We start from the raw sequence: 16,817 nt of genomic DNA, 5'->3' as shown, positions 1-16,817 counted from the left end.
GCTGCTGCTATTGTTGAGAGAGAGTTGCATGTAGCCTAGGCTGACCTCTCACAAAACAGCCAAAGATCCCCCTGCCTTCACCTCCCCTGTCTGAGATTACCGGTTTCTGACATCACACCCAATCCATATAGGCAAACACTCTACAAACTCAGCTACATTCCTGGACCTGTCTGTGTTTTTTTTTTTTAATTATCAAAGTAATGTAGAATATGTAGAAAATAGAGAAAAGGTTTTTTGCGCTCAGGTGATAGGGAAAGCTTGTTTCACAAACAGGACACTAGATTTGACCCCGAGCACTAACTCCGTAATCCAGTCCCGGTGGTGCAGGCCTATAATCCAGCAGAGATAGGAATATCAGAGTTCAACGTCAACCTCTGTTGGGAGCTTGAGGACAGTCAGGTAGAGACTGTCAGAAAGAGACAGACAGACAGACAGACAGACAGACAGACAGACAGACAGAGGACAAGTGTACATACAATATGGAGTAGAGAAAAGGATTATCAACTCACCAGGGGTCTCCCCTTAGCCACAGCTTTCTTCTCCATAGTTTGGTTTGTCTATAGTCAAGTACAATGCAAGAATAGTTGCATTCTAGAAATAAATAATCTTAGCTTTGGGGCTGGAAGATGGCTCAGCAGTTAAGAGTATTGTTACTCTTGCAAAGAACCCAAGCACTGTTCCCAACATGCACCGGGCTGGCCTTGAACTCAGAAATCTGCCTGCTTCTGCCTCCTGAGTGCTGCTGGGATTAAAGGCAAGGCAGCCACCACTACCCAGCAAATATCCTTACCTCTTCTTCAAAGAGCTGACACTCTCTTCTGGCCTCTATAGATAACAAGCAGGGTATGTGCTCCACATACATGTACATATGCATGCAGGCATCACTCATGTTTCTAAAATAAAATCTAAATCTGACATTCTGAGTAGTGTGGTAAAATTTGGCGGTTTCTCTAAATGCTTTTAAGTTTACTGACTCATGTTGATGGACTCCTGTCTTCTCTGTAGCCCTGGCTGCCCTGGAACTCACCATGTAGACCCGACTAGTTTGAACTCAGAGATACATGTGCCTCTGCCTCTGCCTCCTGAGTGTGGGGATTAAAGGCCCATTGGTTAGTTGTCATAACTGGAAAGCAGGACATTTAAAGCAGTAGCAGCTCACTACTGTAATCTCAGCATCTGTGAGGCGGTGACAGGAAGATCTGATCGTCCTCAACTACACATGAGTTAGAGAACAGGATGAGATGTGTGAGCCACTGTCTCAAGAATCGAAACTAGCAGTCAGAAGGCAGAGAGACGGATAGGAAGAGCTCTCTGGGTTCTAGGTCAGCCTCTTCTACAAAATGAATTCCAGCCCAACCAAGGCTACATAGTGGAAATTTAAAAACAAAAAGTCCTATAAGTGGTGTCCACAGGCGTATTAGAGCCCAGCACTCCTCTGTGAGGTTAGTGAGAGCTCTGAGCATAGTCCTGTGTGTTTATCAGTGCTTCTTGATGGCCAAGAGAGTTACCTGGCAAATGGAAGGTGGCAAAAACGTGACACTTAGAACAAGATTTCTGACTACATCAGTGAGGTCACCGAGGAATGAGAAACAAGGTGTAGGCAGGAGCTTTAGGCCTTCGAGGCTACAATTTGTGTGTAACTAACACCTGATCCGCAGCAAGCGGGCTGCTTGAAGAAGCTGTAGGACCTCTAGTTGGTGGGTCTGGTTGGAGGAAAGGAGGTCACTGGGGGACAGCCCAGCCCAGATTCCAGGCCATAAGCCTATGGACCCCAGGAATAGAAAATGAAGGTCTGAATGTGAAGTGTCCCCAGCTAATGTCCCTGATTTGAGAGGTTGTCAAACTTATAGGAGGTGGGGTTTGACTCACAGAGTGGAGCCAGGGAGCTGGGGGACTGAGGTGTTTCTCTGGAGCACTACCCCTATCTGACTTCTCACTGTGACTAATCACCTCACATTCGAGCTGCAGCAGACAGAAGCTAATCCCATCACCATGCCTTCTCCATCCATGATCTTCTCCAAATCATGACCCAAATAACCTTCCTCCCTTACGTTATTTCTCCCAGGAAGTCTACCAGCAACTGAGAGGTAAATGATACCAGGGCTTCTCTGTGTTGCTAGGGTAACCTCAAACTCCTAAATGAAAGTGATCCTCCTGCCTCAGCTTCCAAGCCTATGGGACCACAGCATGTGTGTCTGCTCCTAGCAAGAATCATACTTCTTAGTGTTATTTTTCTGAGAGAGAGAGAGAGAGAGAGAGAGAGGGAGAGAGAGAGAGAGAGGGAGAGAGAGAGTCTCTCTCTCCCTCTCTCTCTGTGTGTGTGTGTGTTCCTGTGTGTGTGTGTGTGTGTTCCTGTGTGTGTGTGTGTGTGTGTGTGTGTGTGTGTGTGTGTGTGTGTGTGCCTGCTCAGGAACATAGATAAACTCAGGACTGCATGCCTGCAGAGCACACATGCTATCATTGAGCTACATCTCCAGCTCTAGATTTTTTTTAAAAAATTTATTTATTTATTTATTATATGTGAGCACACTCTCACTGTCTTCAGACACACCAGAAGAGGGCATCAGATCTCATTACAGATGGTTGTGAGCCACCATGTGGTTGCTGGGAATTGAACTCAGGACCTCTGGAAGAGCAGTCAGTGATCTTAACCACTGAGTCATCTCTCCAGCCCAGCTCTAGATGTTTTTTTTTTTTTTTCTTTTTCTTTTTTTTCCGGAGCTGGGGACTGAACCCAGGGCCTTGCGCTTCCTAGGCAAGCACTCTACCAAATCCCCAACCCCACTCTAGATGTTTTTAAGTCATATTATTACCAGGACTGAATACAGAAAGGTAATGACAATTCATTATCACCAATAAAAAAAATCAGGAAGATGGAACCAGGGAAATAAAATCTACTGAAAAGAATATCAATCCAGTATTTAAAACTACTTAAGATTCTCAGCATCATTAGGAAAATGCAAATTAAAGCCAAGGATACAACTACTCACCCACAAAGAAATACATAGTGAAAAAGACAGTTAGTATCACAATTTGACAAGACGTACAGAAACTGGGATACACCTGCAGTGCTAGTGGAAAGGCTAATGACAGAGCCAGCCACTTTGGAATATCGTTTGATGGTTCCTCTGAACGTAGTTATGGTTAGCTCGGCAGTTCTGCCTTTGTACAAAGACAGAATGAATGAAGAACGGAGACCGAGGGGAAAGCCTGCATGTAAATCTTCACAACAATACTGGTAAGAACAGTCAAAAGTAAAATTACCTAAATGTCAGTCATTTGAAGAATACACAAAATATGGCATAGCCACACAAGAGTAATATGATAATGGCCCACTGGTCTAAAAGTACTGGCTCTTCGTTTGGGTCAGTGTATGACAAGTATCAAAAAGCAAGGGAAAAGTAAACTGTCCTTTTTCAAAGCACTCTTCTCTCTTGCACTCACTTGGGTCCAGGGACAAGAAATCTAATCTATATACATCTTGTTCCAAAGGCTGGAACTGCTATTCCGGGTAGCAGCAACTTTTCTTCCTTCTTTCTGTCCTTCCCTTTCTTAAAACAGAGCTGAACATTATTAAAGATGTTGAGTTAGGTGAAAGAGAGGCACTCAGAAGGAGAGAGAGAGAGAGAGAGAGAGAGAGAGAGAGAGAGAGAGAGACCGACCTTGTATGTCTAACAGCAACTTTCATATCAACAAAGCCTAATTCTGAACTAATGCTGCTCAGGCCGACCAAGGCACAGCTTAAACCACAGAGCAGGATGGTTGTGAGCCTTCTGGGATGAATGGACAGAGCTGCTAACCTGGGAGTCTCCAGAGTGAGGCCACTGGCCTAGGGTTCCTTTACAAAATCTTAAATTAACTACAATTGTCACAAAGGCCACAGGTTTCTTAAAGAATTGAGAAAATAAAATAAATGTTCAAGAATTACATAGCATGAGGTTGACAAAATATGAATATATTATATTTAAAACTCAGAATGAGCAGTGGTGGCCACATTTTCAATCCTAGGACTCAGGAGGCAGAGGCAGGCAGATCTTTGTGAATTTGAGGTCAGCCTGGTCTACATAGTAGCTCCAAGACTACACAAAGAGACCCTGGCTCAAAACACAAAATCCACTAACGCGTATAGCTTGAAAGGGAGAACTGAGCTGTTAAAACAAAGCATGTGACGTTCAGAACAGACTGTGGAAGACGAAATACTAAGGAAGTGCACACTGACACCCGCCTTCCCTAGAGACAAGCCTTTCCTTCCACACTGTAGTTGCACCCTCTGCCATCACAGGAGGCAGTGTGAGCGCACTGTGCTCTTTTGTCTTCCATCACCTTAAGCTCTGAGCACCCGGAGGACATGATGACGTCACTCTCCTCGGTCCTCATCTCCCAAAGGCAGGCAGTTGACTAAAGATAAATAAGTAAATGAACAAACAAGCAAACAAATAAGGAAATAAGCAAGCAAGCACACACCAAAGGAGCTAGCACTCAGCTTTTTGCTCCCTTCAAGATGTAATTGTGCCTGTGTGTGCATGCGTGCGTGCGTGCGTGTGTGCGTGCGCGTGTGTGTGTGTGCGTGTGTGCGTGTGCGTGTGCGTGTGCGTGTGCGTGTGTGTATTATATATAACTGATCTCTACGGAGGAGAGTTAAGAAAGAGCCCTGGAAAGCACTGAGGCACAGTCCTAATGGACTGACAGCTTTCTGTACAGTCAAAGCTGTTCCTTGTAGATAAATCAGGGGGAAAGCCAAGTACAGTGAGGCACACACTATATTCAACAGACTCCTGATGCCTTGGAACATGGGCTAATGTGCCCTGCTATAACCTGATGTCCCTATGCTTGATTTAATAATAATTACTGAGTTATAAATTTTGAATCAGGTTAAAATCTTAACATCATTATTCTAGAAGTGATGTGGAAAGCAGTGCAAGCGAAGCCAACTACAGAGGCTGCTGTGCAGTGGAGACTCAGATGGGCCAGATGAAGTGTGGCACAGCCAACAGCAAACACTGCCTTGCTCTGCTGACTGAGCAGACAATGAGGACATCGACAAAGGCAAGAGGAAAGCAAGCAACATGGATAATTGTGTTTGTTTAGTACCAGGCACAGAAACCCAGAAAACAGTGTAATTAAGCATGTTAAACAAAACCCATGCATGTGTAAAACATGTAAATGGAACTCTAGGTATCACTGTAAAGCAGGCATTAACAGGAGCACAAGATAAATTAAGATCAAGTCTTTAATACACTTGATAGTAACCAAAATTCCCCACTTACCTGCATTTCTCTGACAACCTGTAAGCAGTCAGGCAAGGAGAAGCCAATAGGCAGACCCACTTTCGCTGGTGTTTTGAATTTGTCTCCTATCTTAAATGGGACATCATCAAGATAACTGAAAGTCCCTATAATAAAAAAAAAGTAATAAAGCAGAAAACATCAGCAAATAATAATTTACTTTGCTATCATTAGGCTAGTAGACACACGTTCATTTATACCACCCAAGACTTGAGTGCCTCTCCAACAGCTTACACCTACTTCTGACCCGAAACCGCTATAGACTCCTACTCAGTCTACTTCCCATTAGGGTTTGTTTTCAATTTTACTCAACACAAAATACAAAGTACACACCAGGCAGTAGTGGCATACGCTTTTAATGCCAGCACTCAGGAGGAGGAGGCAGAGTCTCTAAATTCCAGGCCAGCCCCAGCCTGGTGAGTTCCAGGACAGCCAGGGTTATAGAGAGAAACCCTATCTCAAAAAAAAAAAAAAAAAAAAAAAAAGAAGAAGAAAAAAAAAAAAAAGAAAGAAAGAAAGAAGTGGGGGGGGATTATATATACCCAAAGTACTCACAGCAGGCTACAAAAGCCCCCCACATCTCCAAACACCTCCCTTTGACCTACTGCCCTAACTCACAGCGACCTCCATCTGCAATGGTGTTAAGCTCAAATCTGCTTCAAAATGTTCCACCCCAGCTGTTTCTTAATCTGAAATGTTCCTCTTCCTTTGCACCATGAGCCCCTCCTTCACTCCTACAACTGGGCCAGGGTCAACCTCAGCACCATGCAGAAATGATTACTTACCTCACTACTCACTCTGACTTGGCTGCACAGTCTATCTGTTATCTTCTAACATACTATGCCACTGATTCAAGAAAACATATGCTTCTTGGAGCCCAGTCAATATAATCCTGTCTCATTTGAGGATGGAATCTCAAAATCAGTTCTGTTTGGGTTGTTCTGTTTGTTTGGAAGATAAAGTCTTGGTACCAGCCCTTGCCGGATTGAGTTCACAATCCAAGCTCGTCCTCAAAAGGCTGGGATTACAGCGTGTGTCACTTGTGTCCTCAAAACCACACCACTGTCTGCCCTGTCTCAGACAGTTAAATGAACTCATACACTGAGAGCTCCTCACAACAGGAATCCATGGCTTGAAGTTCTCTATGAACTTCTCTTTCTTTTTGGGGGTTAAATGATCAGGGAAATGATCGCCTTTTTTTAACACAAAGAATAAAAACAATACTACACTCTAGAATAAGTGGATTTCCACTGCACCCCCAGTACTGGAGATCAAACCATGGCCATATCTCCGATAGGAGAAGCATTCAACCATGGAGCTACAGCCTCAACCCCATCCGTCCCCCACACGGAAACAGCTAAGCAGTGCTGCACTGAAAGAAAAGCATAGTCAGACAAGACCACGGGAATCCAGTCAGTACTGCCAAAAACCACGAGCCAAGCTTAAGGCCAGCCTGGCCAACAGAGTTGAGTTCCAGGACAGCCAAGGCTATGTAGTGAGATCCTATCTCAAAAACAAAACAAACAACAGCAACAACAAAAACAACAACAGAATTTATTTGATATGTGTGAGTGTTTAAGTGCACCGCATGTCTGCCTGGTAACCAGAGGCCACAAGAGGGCATCCGATCCCCTGGAAGTGAGTTGTAATAGGTTGTGGGCTGTTGCTGTGTCGGTCCTCTGTTAAGAGCAGCTGCTGTGCTCACATTCACTGCTGAGCCGTCTCTCTGACCTCTTCATCCACCCAACATCCCCCCCCCCACTTTTGTTTTTAGACAGGATCTCATGTAGCCCAGGCTGGTCTCAGTTCTATTAGCTCAGGTTAGCCTTGAATTCCTAATCCATTTGCCTTTCTGCTGTACTGAAATTATAGGCATGTACCACCACACCCTGCTATTTTTTTTCCTTTTTTGGGAGGGGTTGGGGGGATTGGGTACAGCACTAAAACAGCTGTGCAACCCAAGACACCCATAAATTCACTACTCTCCTGTATACATTTTACTAGTTCTGGGGTTATATGCATGTACTTACATGCCCAATTATAAAAGTGTTTTTTAAAAGAGCATTCATACAAGATAAATGCAAAATTTTCAGATTCTCAACAAAGTTACAGAAATATATCAGGTACCCCATCACCACCCAAAAGTAGTAGCAGCATCTTGGCGGGCCAACAAAGAATGACATAAACTAAATCACAATTACAGTAATAGCTACCTTTCCCACATTAAATTATAAACCAATTACAGCTCACAAACAGCAACAAAATGCCTGTTTTATCATCAGCAGGAAAAGTATTTAAATCTTTTAATAGAACTTCAGGGTAAAGAACCTCTCTAGAATTTAGCTAGCGTGCCCTAAGAAGGGAGGTATCATAGTAGATGACAGTTAAAGTGGATAAAGTTTTGATATATAATCTTTAAGATAAATTCTTTACATATACTATATATACAGCATAGCACTAACAATATTATATTGTATACTAAAACAGCTAAGAGGGTAATTTTTTGTCATTTTTGAAACAGGATCTTTGTCACATACAGACTGGTCTCTAACCTGAAATTCTCTTGCCTCTGTTCTGATATTTGGGACCATGCCTGGCTCAGAACAAAGCTTAACTGCTTTTAGAAACATGCAAAAGCCAGTCAACGTTCTAGTGTGGAGGGAGAGGGGCTAGTGAGCCCAGCCTAGCAGAGCTATGGGCAGCTGCTGTCTTCTGGAGGAGGAATCAACTGTAAGAGTGACGTCTTAGCAGACCAAGTGTACTCCACAGCCACGAGTGTATGAGCAGCACAAACTGGACTCAGCTATTCTAAAGACATAAAGTTGAGAGTTTGGGGTGAAGATGGATCTGGGAGTTCTAGAAAAGAGTAGAGGATGAATATGGTAAACCTACATTTCATGAAATTCTCTAAGAATTAAGAGTATTTGCAACGCACACAAACTCAGAGGCAAAGCCCTCAGCATCCATGATCTCTTCATTCATCAGGTCAACAACTTAGCAAAAATATTAAGAAGTTATTTTTAGAAAAATTTAAGGACTAGGAAGGTGGCTCAGTGAGTAAAGCACTTTCTGTGCAGGCGTGAGAACTTGTTTTAAATCTCTAGGAAAGCCAGACATAGTGGTACACACTAAAAATAACAGTGCTGGGGGAGCAGGGACAGGAGGATCCTGAGTTCTCACTGGCCAGCAACTCTAGGCAAATCCATTACTCTCAGTCTTAGTGAGAGACCCTGTGTAAAGAAAATTAGGTAGTAAGCAACAAAGGAGGATATCTGATGTTGACCTATGGACTCTACACACACACACACACACACACACACACACACACACACACACACACACACCACACGGGGTGTGGGGAACAGATGGAGACAGAGACAGAGGCAGACAGACAGACAGACTGGCTGGCTAACTGACTGACTTAAAATGTTAGGTTAGGGCTAGAGGTATGGCTTGATGGGTAAAAACCCTTGCTACCACAATTCCCTGAACCCATGCAGTGGAAGGAGAGAAGCTGTTCACTAACTTCCACTCATGCCATGGGCATGCACATACAGGCACACACATCATCATCGTTGTCATTGTCATCGTCGTCGTCGTCGTCGTCATCATCATCATCATCAGATTAAAGAAGTAAATAAATAACATGTAGTGGCACAGCTTTAACCCAGCACTTAGGAAGTAGGTAGATCTGTGAGTTCCAGGCCAGCCTGGTCTACACAGCAAGCCCTAGCCTAGCCAAGGCTACATACTAAGACCTTGTCTCAACAACAATAACAATCCAAAGAAAAAAGAAACAGAAAGTTGGATGTGTACAAATCAGACGTGCTCCTCTCCTGTCACTGAATGCTAGACAACATCCTTTCATGGTTATTTAGCAGCAGTGCATCTGGGAGATCTCCCACCTGAGCTACAGACTGCAAACTGCAGTCTGAGTGAAGGAACACCACAGGAACAAGCACAGTATTAAGCAACTTGCATGTGCATGTGAGGCAACTTAAAGTTTCAAAGACATTTCATAACATTTGTAAGCAAGCTAAAGCTGGAGCAACTGTTTACCAGTCTGACACAGCCGAGTGACTCAGAAGAGCTGCTCAGCACATGCTGCCATGCCGTCTAGTGGACCACTGCCACGATGGTGCACCACTCTGAAAGGCCACCAGCTTCTGCGTATGTCATGTTGGTGCACGTATCAAAGGAAACAGGCAGCGACTCCCCTGGAGATGGAACTCCAGTTGTGGCTGCTGGGGTCCACGCCCACCTCTCTGGATGACTAATATACTATCCCCACTGCTGAGCCAGCTCTCCCAGCCCCTAATGCAGTTTTTAAAATGGGAAGTTGGCTGTACAAAAATCTGAAATGCCTGGATCCTTCTGGATAAGTGCCTACTAAAGGACAAAATGGTCTAATCTTAACTATGTAGGAATCTAAATTCTCTACAAGTACAAATAATAAAATTTAGTTGGTGATGGGCATCATGGCACATGCCTTTAATCCCAACACTCAGGAGCACTCGGAGAAGGGGGAAGAGGAGAGAGGAGGGAAAGATCAAGCAACACTATTAGTTCAGTGTACCAGTGTAATCGTTACTGATACCTCTGTAATGCTAGGACTGATTCACAGGAAACGGCTTTTGGGGGGGTGGGGGGGGGTGTGATGCAGGATCAAACAGACATCATTAACTAAAGGCTCAGAATGTCAGCCAAACAGATGAGGAGCACTACAGCCATGAACAGGAAGAGGAATAATGCTGAAGGAAGGAGGAGGCAGGCCTGTGTGGGCTCTAGGTACAGATGCATTTGAAGACAGACTGTTAAATTACTGATGGCCCTGAGATGCACATGCTCTGCTCTTTACAACCCTATTTCACTCAGTATAAAGAAACAACAGCATAATACCAAATTAACTCAAATCCTCTGATCAATCATAGTTTAAACCATGATATTTAACACCACTTACCATGAAAATCTGTACCCAACTTCTTAGAAGCCATTTAGAACCTGAAAAAGAAGGAACAGCTTCTTAGGCACTGTCTTGAAAGTATGAACAAGACAACAGCAAACATACAGACAAGAACAGAGTACTCCTGTTCCGGGACCCAGCCTTCACTTTCCATTCCCAGTCCTCCAAAAGAAGGCCCAATATACGAGAAGTTCGCTGTTTTTAAAAATTACATTTTATTATTGTGTTACATACCCACGTGCTGCCTACACAATGCTTGTCTGGAGGTCAGAGAACAACTTTGTGGAGTCAGTGTTCTCTTCCATCATGTGTGGCCCAGGGACCAAACCAAGGCTGTCGAGCGTGGCATCAGCCAGCTCAAAGAAATGAGGTTTCTGGAGGAAGTGTCAAGCTAGGTAGGTTGGCTCATATATGTATACTAATAAATGGGACACAGAGGTAGAACGACCACAGAGAATTTGAGGCCAGCCTAGGCTACACATGAGTTTCAGGCTAGCCTAAATAGAAGCATTTCTACCTCGAAACCAAAAAATTCTAAAAGGAAATTTAAATATTTCTTAAACCTGCAGGTTCTGAGGAAATACTGGAGTAATAACATACTGGCAGCCACCAATCAATGACTCTGCCTGTCATTAAAAAAAAAAAAAAAAAAAAAAAAAAAAAACACTATTACTAAGCTGAGCTTCCTGATGTAAATAGCAAATGTGTAACCCTGAACTTTGTTTTACTTTAGTTAAGCCAGTGTAGATCTCTGACTGGCCCATGACTGTGGAACAGAGGCTGCACACCTTTTACAGCATGTGACTAGGGTAAAGGAAAACATTGTATCTCCTATTAAATGCTCACAGTAAGTGACCCTGTCTACTACAACCAAGTTACACACAGTTACGCCATTACCTAAGCCAAATGTGCTGAAATGCCTGCCACCCCGGTACTTGGGTGGCCAAGGCAGGAGGATTACAGTTTAGAAGCCAACCTGAATTACATGAAAGGAAGAGGGGGAGACAGAGAGGAAGAGAAGAGGGGAGAAAAGAAAAACAGAGTAGGAAGGAAAAGGAAGAAAAAAAGGAAACCTTTATTTTTGTTTTGTTTTGTTTTGTTTTGTTTTGTTTTGTTTTGTTTTTCTGGAGCTGGGGACCGAACCCAGGGCCTTGCGCTTGCTAGGCAAGCGCTCTACCACTGAGCTAAATCCCCAACCCCAAAGGAAACCTTTATTAATCTAATTTTGTTCACTTACTTTTCATAATATCACTAGCCTTGAAACCCAGAAGGCAGGAAACTATTTTCCTCTAGCAGATACACAATAATCATCTCAGATGAGGTTACTATTTACTTACTAGCTTACTTATTTCTGAGGTAGTACCTCTGGCTGGCTTGAACTCACTCTGTAGATCAGACTGGCCTCAAACTCAGAGATCCACCGGCCTCTGCCCCCCAAGTGCTAGGATTAAAGGTGTGTACCAACATGCCCAGCCCAAAGTTTATTGTAATTTGAAAAAATGTTTTTTAAATCCGGTCTTATGTAGACTAAGCTAGCAAAAACTACTATGTATAGCTGAGGATGGCCCTGACGTCCTGATCCCACTGCCTCCACTTTAGTGCTGGGATGACAGACCTGTGACCATGCCAAGTTTTCGAGGAGCTAGGAGGTGAGCCATATCTGGTAGGCAAGCACTCCACCAACTAAGGTACAGCCCCAGCTCTTAAAGAATTGATTTACAAACTGCCTAGCATGAAGGCAGAATCACTAAAGGCTGGACTGAAGTTAACTTGCCAAAGAAAAAGAAATCATCCTTGAGCACTCGGCCTAACACTACCCTGGTATACCTCTACACACAAACCGTAGGTTTTATTTGAATGTGACAGTATTAGAATCTTGATTTTGTAAGTTAAAAACATGTCTATGAAGACTGTTTATGAGGCCTGAATGCTAGTCTTTCTTAGTCTACTAATTAGCCAGACACTATTTTCAGTCTATCACTGTTCACAAGCTGTGTGAAGATGGAAAGCCAATTGGAAAGGCACACACAGCACACAGCAAGCACACTGACTCCTGCTGTGCTTGTCAGCACCCAGCAAGCTCTTTATGTGTTGTGTGTGTTACTTTCTTCTTTCAGTTCGTCCAGAACACTGCTTGTTCAAATCTTTCCACCACTGTTCTATGGAGAACTAAAATGGAAAGTCTAAATCATCCATCATGCAGAAGAAGATCTGATGAGCTCTGACATTTTTGAAAGAGATCAATATGCTCTAGAAACAAAGACAGACAGACACTCTTACAACACTGGGTGCAAGGATTATGGCCAGGCTTCAGGCATTTTCCTCTGTTTCTAGGTTTTCCACATGAGTGTGTATCACCACATGTATCAATCATTTAACCCTAGTAGAAAAACTAAAAAGAAACACAGTGATGTGTAAATAATCAAAGGCTTTCACCTTAGAACAAGAAAAATGAATGAAGAAGAACCCAGTGATCTCTGGTACAAAAGAATACCCAAGCACTCAGGGACAAGACAGGGACAGCTTAGAGGTCTCCCTTAACTATACAGGGTACAACCTATGAAGAGCTCAGGCATGAACTGCCCCCGTACAGAAAGAACATGACCACTCATAAACTCCACAGACAGGAATTATGAGAAGAACACACCTCTCCCTGTGCTAAGCAAGCACTGGGGAATTGGAATCTTATCTCCTGCCTTTCTGGTTGGGATGGTTTTGTTTGTTTTTGAGGTAAGGTCTCTCTGAGCTAGTCTAGTGCTATGACTCTGGATAGCTTTAAATGTTCAATTCTCCTGCCTCCTAATCTGCAGAAATTAGGTGAATACCGCCACACCCTATCAGAACACTACTTTTGTCTTTTATATGCCACATGTGTACAGAAGAGTGCATCAGATCCTCTGAAGCTTGAATTACTGGGGGTCTGACAGCCCCCTGATGTGGATGCTGGGAACTGAACTTGGGTTCTCTGAAAGAGGGTACAAATGTTCCAAGTAATGGGAGTCATCCTCCAGCCACCAGATGCCACCATACCAAGCCTGAGTGAACACAACTGAACCAACTTCCCTCCACAGGAGACTCAGAACTCAGCATCTAGGAGGCTGTGATTTGAGTTTCTCAGGAGGTAGAAGCAACAGGACAGAGTTCAGCAACAGTCTTGTCAATTTAACAAGACTAAAAACGTAGCAGAGTCAAAACATCAGAAATAAGTGCTTCTACAGAAAGGTTTCCTTTTCCTTTTTTTCCTTAGAGAGTCAGGCGAATTAGGTGCTAGAATTTAACCCAGGGCCTTTCACATGCTAGACCTGCACCTTAATTTTTTTTTTAAGATTTATTCATTTATTATATATAAGTACACTGTAGCTGTCTTCAGACACCAGAAGAGGGCATCGGATCTCTTTACAGATGGTTGTGAGCCACCATGTGGTTGCTGGGATTTGAACTCAGGACCTCTGGAAGAGTAGTCAGAGCTCTTAACCACTGAGCCATCTCTCCAGCCCTTAAATTTAAAGCAGTCTCTTAAACCCCATGGTCAGAATTAGGGAGATTGCATGGTGAAATTATGCTATGAAATTATGAGGACCTCAAGGGCTCACACATACACAAGCTAGTCACACAAAGACAAAACACTGATACTTATTTTTTGTTGTTTCAAGACAAGGTTTCTCTGTGCCCCATGTCTCTCCTGGATCTAGCTTTGCAGACCAGGCTGGCCTCTAACAGATCCACCTGCCTCTGTCTCCAGAGTGCTGGGATTAAGGCACGTTCAGCCACCACACCCTCAGCCGCCAGCACCTCCACTGTTTGGAACATTTCTTAAGACTCAGTGAACTAACCAGGCTACAAGTATTATTAAAGAGAAAATAAAAGGGGGCAGAGCATGGTGGGGCGTGCCTTTAATCCCAGCACACAAGAGGCAGAGGCAAGAGAAGCAGGGACCTTTGATTTCGAGGCCAGCCTGGTCTACAGATTTCTCAAGTTCCAAGACAGCCAGGGCTACAAAGAGAAATCCTTATCTCAAAAAACAAAAACAAACAAACAAAAAAGAGTCAGTAAGTGGAGTTGCAGAGCACATCAGAAACCTCACACCTGAGGCTGAAGCAGAAGTCAAGCCCAGCCTGATGGACACAGGACCATCCTGTCTCAAAAACAAAACAAAGGCGGAAACAGAACCAGCCAACCAACACGCTGACTGAGCTCTTCTTAAACACAAATATTCTCAGACATGTATGCATCAAGACATGCACCGCTATGCCTGGCTAGGACTCTGAAATATATGTTTGGGGCCAGAAGTGTTTCAGACTTCTAAGTTTTCTGGATTTGAGGATATCTGCATAGACTATACCACTCAATTACCCCTAATCCAAGAATCTAAAACCTCAAACATCTTGAGCACCAAATAGTTGTATCGACTGCAGAGTACATCCTGCAATCCCATCTGGTCCCAAAGCCACTGGACCAGGACAGCCAACAACCCCACCAAACTCTGGAACACTGCCAACAGCCCTACCCAGAAACTACAGCCAATAACCCCACCCAACCACAGGCACAACAGTCCCTCTCATGTGATTGCAGAGCCCAGTTCGCAGCCAGCTCAGCTATGAAATACAGCCTATAGTTCACTTTACCCAAAGAAGATTACAGAGCCCTGCTGACAGTCCTCCTGATCACAAAATCCAGCCAGTGGCATCTCCTGAACTTGAAGCCCAGCCAAAGGAAACACACAACCTGAAAGCCCAGCCAAAAGTTTCAAAGAAAAGGGAAAAAAATGTGTGTGTGTGTATATGTGTGTGTGTGTGTGTGTGTGTGTGTGTGTGTGTGTGTGTGTGTGTGTGTGTTGTGTCAGGGTTCTCTAGAGTCACAGAATTTATGGAATGTCTCTCTATATTGAGGGAATTTATTGTGATGACTGACAGTCAAACTAACCCAACATGGGAGGCTGTGAATGTGCAGTCCAAGAATCTAGTAGTTGCTCAGTCCCACGAGCGTAGCTGTCTCAGCTAGGCTTCTGTAGAAGTGGGTTCCAATAGACGTGCTGGCACGAAAGTGCAAGCAGGAGAAGAGCGAGTCTTCCTTCTTCCAATGTCCTTATGTAGGTCTCCAGCAGAAGGTGGGGCCCAGATTAAAGGTGTGTACCTCCAGGCCTAGATCTGGGACTTGCTTTGTCCCAGGCTGATCTTGAACTCGGAGATCTTGCCTCACTCTCCTGGGATTAAAATCATGTACTACCTTGCTTGGGACTAAGCTTTTCCTGGCCACTATGCCTCAAGATCTCCATGCCAAGATCCAGGTCAGAAACTTGTGTTTCCAGCCTCAAGATCTGGATCACAGGTTTACCCTCCAACTCTGGATTGTAGTTCATTTCAGATATAGTCAAGCTGACAACCAGGACTAGCCATTTCTCTCTCTCTCTCTCTCTCTCTCTCTCTCTCTCTCTCTCTCTCTGTGTGTGTGTGTGTGTGTGTGTGTGTGTGTGTGTGTGTGTGTATTTTTCCCCCCTCTAAAAGAACTGTGGGCCATTCCCAGAACTCATGGTCAAAGAAGCAAAGAAAATCTCTGAAGTTGTTCTCTAACTTCCACACACACACCTGGCACATACACACTCATATGCACATGCGCGTGCACATGCACATACACACACACACACACACATACTTATATATCATATACACACCCACATACGATAATTAAAATAAATATAATGTGGGTGGTTTAACATCTTCCCCCCCCCCAAACTGGGTAAAAGCTCTAGCTGTCCTTGTACTTGCCTCTGCCTCCCAAGTGCTGGGACTAAAGGCATGCGCTACTATGACTGGTATACATCTTTATAAACTCACCATGAAGCCAAAATAAGTAAAAGCCAGGCATGGAGGCACATGCCTCTAATACCAGTACTCAGGAGGCAAAGCAGGCTACTTATGATTTTTGAAGGCAACCTGACTTACACAGTGAAACCCTGTCTTCAAAAGGAGGCTGGAGGTGGCTCATTCCATGAACATTAGGCACACACACGGTACATACATATATGCAGACAAAACATTCATACACATAAAATAAAAACTATGGCTTAGCAGGTAAAGAGTTCTCGCTCTTGCAAGAGGATCTTGGTTTGGTTTCCAGCACCCACATGGCCTCTCAGAACTATCTAACTGCAGTTCCAGGGTATCCAAAACCCTCTTCTGACCTCAAAGGACTATATACAAGTGGTGCTCAGACATACATGCCGTCAAACATTTGTACACATATAATTAAAAAATAAAGCAAACCTTAACAAAAAATTCTTTATGGGCCTACATGCCTTTAGTTTCAGCACCCAGGAGGCAGAGAAAGGCAGATCTCTGTGACTTTAAGGCCAGCAAGGTCTACAGAGCAAGTTCCAGGCCAGTCAGGGTCACACAGAGAAACCCTGTCTCAAAAAGATCATTACACAAACACACAAAGACAAGTGGGTGTGATAGTAGACGCCTGTAATCACAGCACTTAAAAGACTGAGGCAGGGCTGGGGATTTAGCTCAGTGGTAGAGCACTTACCTAGGAAGCGCAAGGCCCTGGGTTCGGTCCCCAGCTCCGGA

General features: G+C 43.9%; 1 protein-coding gene across 2 annotated transcripts in view; it reads right to left on the bottom strand.

The window, feature by feature from the left end:
• Ubap1 (ubiquitin-associated protein 1) overlaps window positions 1–16,817 on the bottom strand; it is a 40,428-nt gene that overhangs the window by 11,375 nt on the left and 12,236 nt on the right. For both annotated transcript variants that reach the window (XM_008763626.4, NM_001012190.1), the window contains exons 2-3: window positions 10,246–10,286; window positions 5,268–5,392 (exon numbers count right to left, since the gene is read on the bottom strand). In XM_008763626.4, coding sequence (XP_008761848.1) covers window positions 5,268–5,392; window positions 10,246–10,279 — 159 coding nt within the window. In that variant the 5' untranslated portion in view covers window positions 10,280–10,286. The remainder of the gene's footprint in view (window positions 1–5,267; window positions 5,393–10,245; window positions 10,287–16,817) is intronic.

This window comes from Rattus norvegicus, chromosome 5, assembly GCF_036323735.1.
Source record: "Rattus norvegicus strain BN/NHsdMcwi chromosome 5, GRCr8, whole genome shotgun sequence".
NCBI lineage: Eukaryota > Metazoa > Chordata > Mammalia > Rodentia > Muridae > Rattus > Rattus norvegicus.
The sequence above is the reverse complement of the archived record's forward strand: the minus strand, read 5'-3'. Positions and strand labels throughout refer to the sequence as shown.